This window comes from Centrocercus urophasianus, unplaced genomic scaffold (assembly GCF_019232065.1).
Source record: "Centrocercus urophasianus isolate 14NV4802_14NV808 unplaced genomic scaffold, USGS_Curo_1.0 seq_1414, whole genome shotgun sequence".
Taxonomy (NCBI): Eukaryota; Metazoa; Chordata; class Aves; order Galliformes; family Phasianidae; genus Centrocercus; species Centrocercus urophasianus.
The window spans coordinates 1-8,319 of record NW_024884603.1 but is presented as its reverse complement, the minus strand read 5'-3'; the positions used below and the strand labels follow the sequence as shown (position 1 = coordinate 8,319).

Genomic DNA, 8,319 nt, shown 5'->3' with positions numbered 1-8,319 from the left:
AAAAAGAAAAAGAAAAAGAAAAAGAAAAAGAAAAAGAAAAAGAAAGGCAGCTGTTTGAAATTTGCTGTGGGGCTTGGAATGTAGTTTTAGTGAGGTGCATTAGAAGGCAGAAAGCAAGGAGAGAGGTAAAAGGTGCAAAAGAGTTTCATTATATTGCTCTTAAGTCTATCATGTGGACTTAGGTATCAGGAATGCTTTTGAGTGTGATCAAAATTGTCAGTGCTCACTTGTATGTATTGCATGGACAAATACATTTGGGATCCAAGACTTTAGAAGCAATATTCTTATCATTCAAATGCCTCAAGCTGAGTCTCTTGGAATTGGGCTGATTTTATTTAAGTACCAGAGTATGGGTTTCTGTTTTCAAACATGCAAGCTCTACTTCATGTTACTGGGCCTGACATGTAAGTGCCTGCGTTTATGAATGGAGCTCACAGGCCTGGTATTCAGTATTCAAGTACATGCCGTGGAGAATGAGGGTTTTCAGAAATATGATTTACAGTAAGGAGAATGCATATGTCAGCTGACAGAAAACACTGAAGAGAAGGATATTTCTGAACATTCTGGAACACTCTTCTGGATTTAGAAGCTTCTGCAAGACGGCTTCAGAGCAAGAAATCAAATTCATGCATCCTTTAAAAAAAAAAAAAAAAAAAAAAAAGGAAAAAAAAAAGGCGACAAGAACTGGAAACGAAGATTCATCACCTTACTAGGACTGAGGGAATCAAGATCAGATTTCCACACTCAGGAAGTTCCCTACATACAGTTCTGGAATAGAAGGAAGACAAAAGTAAAGACTCTCCTGTTGTAGCTATGACTCAGTGTGTAGAAAGAGATGTGAGATTTGTAATCTTGATTTAAGCAGAGGGTTAAGCATGATTTCATAGCTCAAGGATGGAGGCACTTACATACTGGGGGAAGGAAAAGGGGAGGTAACCTGGATTCTGGCCTCTGCTTCAAGCATTATTTGTGTAGGTTACTCAATTACAAATGCAAAATGTGTAGGCAATCCCTGGGGCGAGAACCAAGACTTCCTCTTCAAAAGGAGCACCCATTAGGGTTGCAAATTATCCTCTCTCAATGAATCTTGCTTCCTTTCCGATAGAGAAGTATGGCTTCAGGAGGCATGACAGACAGCTCTCTGAGCTTCTCCCTGAGCTGATGGTGAATGTGGGAACGCTCTCCTCAGGAAGATAGGCAATGAATCTGCATCTCCCTCTTCATCAGCAAGCACCTTAACTCCAAGAATGATGTTAGGCAAAGCACTGGAAGTTGTGCTGCCATAACCCCTGGATATGTTTCTAGCAGAAGTCTCTGGGCTGCTATGCTGAAGTTGTTGCCTTTTAGGCGCGCTTCAAAGATGCTTGCCTGGTGAAGCCTCTCAAGAGGGATCTCACCAGTACAGTGCATTCAGGTTTGCTGCCAGTAGGTACTGAGATTTCAGCTGTATAAAAACAGCAGCAGCAATGGAAAATGCTGTAGCAGAACTCTCAGACAACTTTATAAGCATAATTCTTATACAGATTTTTTATGTCTGCTTAATACACATACAGGTGTGCAAATATAGCTTCATAGCATTCTTGATGCCTTTTTGAATTCTTCTATCAATGACTTTCTCCCAGTTACTTTGTGAAGCAAGGCATAAAGTTGCAACCCAGAAATCCTGCTCTGCTGCAGTCTTTCTTTAAGACATGTAAATTTATTTACAATTATAAGCAGTGTTTTAATGCTGCCATTTTTTTGGAAATGAAGTAGCTGGCACCTGTTTGAATTTGAGAAAAATCTCTTCTCATACTCACCACATCTATTAAGCATTTCATCTCTATTTCATTGTCATGAGTTCATTAGTTCCCCAAGAGATTTTCAGATAGGGTCTGTTTTTATCCCTCTGTTCTCCCAGCCTTCGTTTCTTTTATTCTGGGTTCCATTGCCCTCAGGAGACTAAAATCCTGCTCACTTTGCTCCTCTCATCATGCTCTTCCTTCCAAAGAGACTACTTGTCTAAACGAAGCAACAGGAAGAGGAAGGGCAGAATTTTGCTATCATTTTGAATATAATATTATGAATGCATGTCTGTAGTCTTCACAGATGAATAAATTATATTTGCTTTAGGTAATGCTAAACAACCCATAACAAATTACAGTTTACTGTGTAGTGAAAAATACACAGAAGACTATAGCAGGAACATGATTTATATTCAAACAAAACAAGTGAATCTCTGCTTCAAACCTCAACTCAGTGAAGTGCTACTTACTAAGGTGCTTAAGTACCTTCTTAAGTTCTGTGCAGCATGATAAGAGAAATTTTGACAAGTGGAGCCTTGTTTGAGAGAAAACTCTAACCCTGGGAACATACAAAAACATTTTGATCCCTGCTGTTCTACCTTTCCTCTGAGTTCACTGCAGCCGTATCCACTTTTAACAGTGCCTCCAATCTGAATATCGGTTCACTAAACAGAATTTCTGAATTGACCTTCCTCTCAAGAGCGATGAATTTCCAAGTTATATGTATTTTTTTAAAAACCTTTTTTTTTTTTTTTTTTTTTTTTTTTTTGTCTACTGTGGGAATTGTTACACATCTTGAATTTGGGCAACTAGGCCATCATTTGCCCTTTCTATTAGTTATCTAAAATGATTCTGCAACTTGAAACCCCCTAACATGGATCTGAATCTTAGCAAAATTTCAAGTGTCTGTTCAAAATCTCTTAGAAATGCACAAATTAAAGATGTCCAAGAAGCAACAGATACTTTATTCTCGATGGGGAGGGAAACAAAAATGCTGAACGTCTTCCTATCCATCAAGAGTACTTACAGATTAAAAATGAAGTAGTATCAACAGACATGAGATGTTGCTTCTGTATGAAAAATGGGGTTACATGAATCTAAGTAACTAGAAAGCTTACTTAGATTGCCTTAGTCAATGCGTTTTAGTGCTACATTAGGCACCAGCTTCCATTCCCCTACTACTAGTAGATCTTCTTTGCACCAGAACCTTTTAGAAGATAAAGCTGAAGACTGCATCTAGGGAAAATTCCATTTTTTTTATTTTTTCACTCATCATTTATTTACAAATACACATTATAACTTTTATATACATTGCACATTTACATGGTAGAAAAGTACAAAACTATATATTTAAATGAATTTATATTTAACTCGCCATGTTTGAAAATATAAAATTGCATCAGAAAAAAAAAAAAAAACTATTATGAAAAGCAAGAAACTTGAACTGATAAAGCTTTGATATAACTTTTAGTGACACGCTGGTTGGCAGAACAAAACTTTGAAGGTTGTACTGCAAGACCATCTTAAAGGAAACACCTGATAAACACGCATGTTACAAAAGAGAAGAATAAAAATAAAATAAAACCCTTATTCTTATTACAGTGAGCTCTGTAGCTATTAACAACCTTCATAATCCGATTTCTTTGGGTCTGGAATTCTTATAGTACTGTATATATGCTGAACACATTGAGATCGCATCAGGACATGATGTGATCAGAAGCAGAGAAAAGTGAAGTGGGAGAAGTTTCCTTAAAGATCGCCTCACTGCACCCTGGAAGTGTATTTAAGTCAGTTACAATGCCTTTTGGTCAGTCAAGATTCCTTGTAAACAAAAACCCGAGGGATCTTTTATGTACAGAACCGGCAAGAAGAAAATCCAATAAATAAACATAACAGAAACCAACATGCAAAGTTTTTTAAAGTGGAAAAAAGATAACCCCAATAAAACAAAAAGATGAAACCATCTTTTTAGGTAAGTTTTAAGGAATGGACTTTCATAGTTCACAAGAAAAAAGAAAAGCTTTACTTTACAAGCAAGAGACCTCACAATAAATAACACTGCTCTTCCCGTAACGAATAAACTTCTTCAAAAAACAAGGTGTACAGTCAACCAGACATTTTATGTATAAATTATAAAACATGACACAGTATAAATAAATGTCTACGAGACTCAACTATATGTATACTTTTTTTTTTTTCTCCCCAAAATAAATAAGCATACACTTATTTACAGTATGGACATTGATTTCGTGCCCAATGGCTGTCCCAATAGTGATGGAAGTTTTACCACTCTAGAATGGAAGATATAGGAAAGCTGTAGTCCTGGTCTTCATCTTCCTCTTCTTCCTCTGGGTCTTCATTAATGGCTAGATGGGGGAATACAGGGGAGCTGTTGTTTAAATAAGGACAACAACAGCGCAGAAGCAGCTCAGTGCATGTTTTCAAAGCCCTCTGAACAGCCATAATACAGCGTTGCATTTTATGCGACTTGTAGTGAGATGCTCTTTGGCATCTGCTGTTATGCAATAAGGGTTTTTATACATAATCTATGAAGTCATAACTGCAGAAAGTTCTGAAGAATCAATGGCTCAGGTTTTATTGGCAGATTCCTGTAATCAAATAAAAAGCGCTCTTGTGTTCTAGGTTTAACTACTTTTTGTCCTTCATTCAGAGTTAGTAGATGCAACTGTGCTAAACCAGGTGCCCATGTGCTATCAGGCTCATTCTTTTGGGCAGTTAAGAGTTTACCAAGTGTTAATAAAGCAATCAGCAAAGCACATGAGAGCAGACAAATTAGGAAAAAGTCTCTAGAATTATGCTCCTAGGGCAACCCCTTTCTGATAAAATGACTTGTCCTCAGTAAAGACCCAACACCCCAACTTGAATGCACACTGGTTGTTGGAGATCTACTGTTTTTTATCAGTAACCAAAGTGCACGCATGATACACCCATACTCACATGGCACATGTGCCATATCTTGAATCTCTAAATCGAGCTTTCTTAGGTTTAACGATGTAAGTCTTTATTAAATAGGGATTGCCTTCAGAAGCCTTAGGTGTCTGCAGAGATAAAAATCTCACTTACAGTTGCAAGATCCAGAGTGCTTTACTTCTAGAAGCATGCCCATGGAGCAGGCTGCTTCTTTCATGGCACACTCGCTCGGATAAGTCGTGTTATCACTGGCACAGACTGCCTCGTCTGACTTGCTTTCAGGGCAGAGCTCATCACAGAGGGCACATCGACCTCTGCCAACCTTAAAATCCCACAAGCATTTCTTCCCAGCACTGCACTGAATATCTTCACAGGACTTCGCTTCTAAAAATACACAAGGAATACTAGAGGTAAGCGAACAGACAAAGGAAACAAAGAAAAGCAATCCCTACCAGTCCCAAAATCCTTTTCCCCCAATGAACTATGAATAGACAAAGCTAAAATGCAGTAGCTGCAATGATTCTTGCCCACCTTAATCAAGCAGACCCTTGGACACCACTGCCCATCTGTACATTGGGGTTGAAGGACAACTGTGCCAGTGGAGCTTGGCCTCAGCAGTATGCAATTACGTTTGCCTATTGCACAGGGCCTTCCTGCTCCATTTGCTGTCAGCGGAAATTCAGCTCACCAAATTAGTGATAAGTGGAGAATTTGTCAACGCATTCAGCATTTCCAGATCAATTATTTTTAAACTAACCCACATAAAGCTGCTGTCCACAGTACTGGAAAGGGAATTCACCTCAGGCTGTGCCAACCAAAAGCAGCATGAGATTCCCCAGCATCTCACCAGCAATTTGGAGGGGCAGAGGTTGCTCTAATGTTACTTCCTTTCAACATACTTCACTATCTCTTCTTTCTCAAAATCACAGTGCAAAATGTCAGGATGCACAGAGGTTATTTTCCTATATTCACCCATTAACTGTCCCCAAACTCTGTAATATTTTTGAAGAGGAAAAAGTAATCAGATGTTTCCAATTACGTTAATACAAGCTTTGTTAAGACCACTTGAAGACAATTATTTCCAGGAATCCAGATCCACTGAACATCATGACCTTGTTATGCCGTAACCATGTCATCATCTACCTAATGGTGGGTACTTCTCCCTTAGACGCTAATGTCAGCACCCACGCTGACAGCAAGAGAAGCAGGATCAAACTCTCTACTCCCTTTAGCGGTTTTTTTTCTTTTCTTTTTCTTTTTTTCTTTTTTCCCCAGAGCAAAGCTCACTCTGGCTCTACTTTCTCCTGGAGGGGAAAACAAACCAAGGCTACTAGGAGTCTCACCTGCTCCAAAGCACAAACTTACTCTGTTCCTCCCCCCTTTCCTGCCACCCTTCCCCTTCCAACAATCCATCCATCCATCCATCCATCCATCCATCCATCCATCCATCCATCCACCCACTTCCACGCAAGGTGATGAAACAGATGAGTCTGCAAGCTCCCCCTACATTTATCCCTCCAACCGAGATACCTACTGATGCATTTTCCCTCGTAGGCTAATCCAATGGATCTGCCCAGCAGGCAGGTCGCTTTTCTCAGGTGGCAGGCACTGGCATAAGTTATGCCATCATTTCCACAGAGATACTGCTCAGGGGAGGTAGGCTCAGGGCAAATTCGATTGCATGTCACACAGTAGGCGTTATTAGTTTGATCCACCACACACGTGGAGCTGCCTGGGCATAAAACATCCCTACAGGTCTCTGAAATAAAGATGGAAACAAAAAATGATTAATAGAAGATGTGGGCACTCCAGGGAGGAGTGAATGGGTGACAGAATGACACGAACAATCAGACAAAAGCCTTCAGCAATGGTCCTCGTTTAAGGGCCGCTGGAGACCTTTCCATCTCAGGGTAGCATGAGGGACACAAGTTCTGCTAAACTGTGGATAACTCTCAATCAATCCACCCATGTCCTGGTCTGTGAGCATGGTTGGAACATCACTCTGGTTACTCTGGAGGAGTATGTCAGCTCCTCCTCCCTACACTCAGACACACACCCTATGCCATTTGATGGAGATTGGATGAGATTTGCAAACCTACTTTTGCACTTGCCCTGATATTGGACTTCAAGTTCAGGCTGTTCTTTACATCTGGCTTTGAGAAGGGCACACTCGTTCCTGTAGGTTTTCCCATCTAAGCCACACACAGGGCCCTTCCAAGTGATATTAGAGCAATCCGGAGCACAAACACACCGAGGTTTGTTCTTCTTGTTCATTTTACATTTCTTCCCAGGTCCACAGTCCACGTTCTCACATGTTTCTGATGGAAGGAAAGAGGCACCACTGTAGTACCAAGTGTGCAGAAGAGACTTGGTGTCAAAATTGCCCAAAGAAAAGAAGACACCATGACCCCCAGGCATAAAAAGACAGCATCCTCCCCCTCCCCCGCTCTCCCCTCCCCACACTGCTACCATGCAGGAAACTGACCTGGACAGAAATCCTGGAGCCAGGAGGGCCATGCACAAAGATCCCCCTCCCCATCTCCCACTGACCTGCACGGACGAGAAGAAGCAGTCCCCCTATCCCTGGCGCTGCTTTGGGATAGCCCTCAAGCCTCGGGGGCAGGCAGCACGAGGACAGCGCTGCCGTCTGCAGGCCCTCATCTCCCACCCCGAACTCGCGCGGCTCCCGGCCCTCTCACCTTTGCACGGGATGCAGTTAGGGGCTCCCCCATTAAAAATCATCCACTTAAAGAGCGTGTTGTCGTTGACGTCCTCCTCCGTCCACGAGGTCGTCAGGCGGCCGCTCTTGCAGCACTCCTCTTTGCTGAGGTCGGTCTTGTAGAGGACCTGGCAGCGGCCGTTCCGCGCCTGCCGGAGCCAGCAGTTCCCAGCTGCGGGGGACAGGGGCGCACCGGGCCGGGTCAGTGCCGGGACCAGTAGCCGCACGGGCACCGCGCGCGCCTCGCACTGACTTTTGCTGGACTGCTGGCTTTATTTGTCCCGTTCCACAACCCGCAGCTGGCCCGGCCCGCTTGGGTGAGATAACAATAATAATATATAAATCAGAAAGAAAAAAGACCGGATCAGAACAGCACGAGGCAGTTTTCCGAGGTATTTACTCCATATGTAGAGCAGAAGGAGCACTGCCGGCACGTGACAGAGGCTTGAAAAGGACGTGCATTTAAAAGGGAATAAAAAGAAAGTCGCGCTTGTAGTTCCTCCCTCCTCCCCCTGCCCTCTCCGACGCGGCCGCCCGGCAGCATTGTTAGTGCCGCACGCACCCCAGCCCCAGCACATTTTGCAATCCGCACCGACTGGGAACATTCGCTGTGAGCGAACTCTTTCGAAATCTCCACATTTCGCTGCTTCTATTAACAAACGTCTTCCCTTGGCTAAAATAACTCAGCAGACCTCCGACAACAAAGACCAGAAAAAAGAAAAATAAAGTGAGCAAAGTACACGAAACGGGAGGGCACCCCGAGGGAGAGCTCCCTGCGGAGTTTTTCAGAATCGATCACGCTGGAAAAGTTGGAGGTGCTGTTTCTCCCGCGTTTCAGAGGAAAGCACACTGTCCTCAAACCGGATAAAGTGTTTTTTTTTTTTT

At 42.4% G+C, this 8,319-nt stretch overlaps 1 protein-coding gene across 2 annotated transcripts; it reads right to left on the bottom strand.

Moving 5' to 3' along the window:
- Positions 1–2,909: 2,909 nt before the first annotated feature.
- FST (follistatin) lies at positions 2,910–8,313 on the bottom strand. Of its 2 annotated transcripts, none has more exons than XM_042815175.1 (6): positions 7,997–8,313; positions 7,415–7,606; positions 6,815–7,033; positions 6,250–6,474; positions 4,869–5,099; positions 2,910–4,393 (listed from the first exon to the last, which is right to left on the bottom strand). In XM_042815175.1, coding segments are annotated over exons 1-6 (912 nt in total). In that variant the 5' UTR covers positions 8,040–8,313; the 3' UTR covers positions 2,910–4,391. The 2 variants fall into 2 exon arrangements, with proteins under 2 accessions (XP_042671109.1, XP_042671108.1); XM_042815174.1 differs by having other exon boundaries at positions 2,918–4,150.
- Between the last annotated feature and the right edge of the window lie 6 nt (positions 8,314–8,319).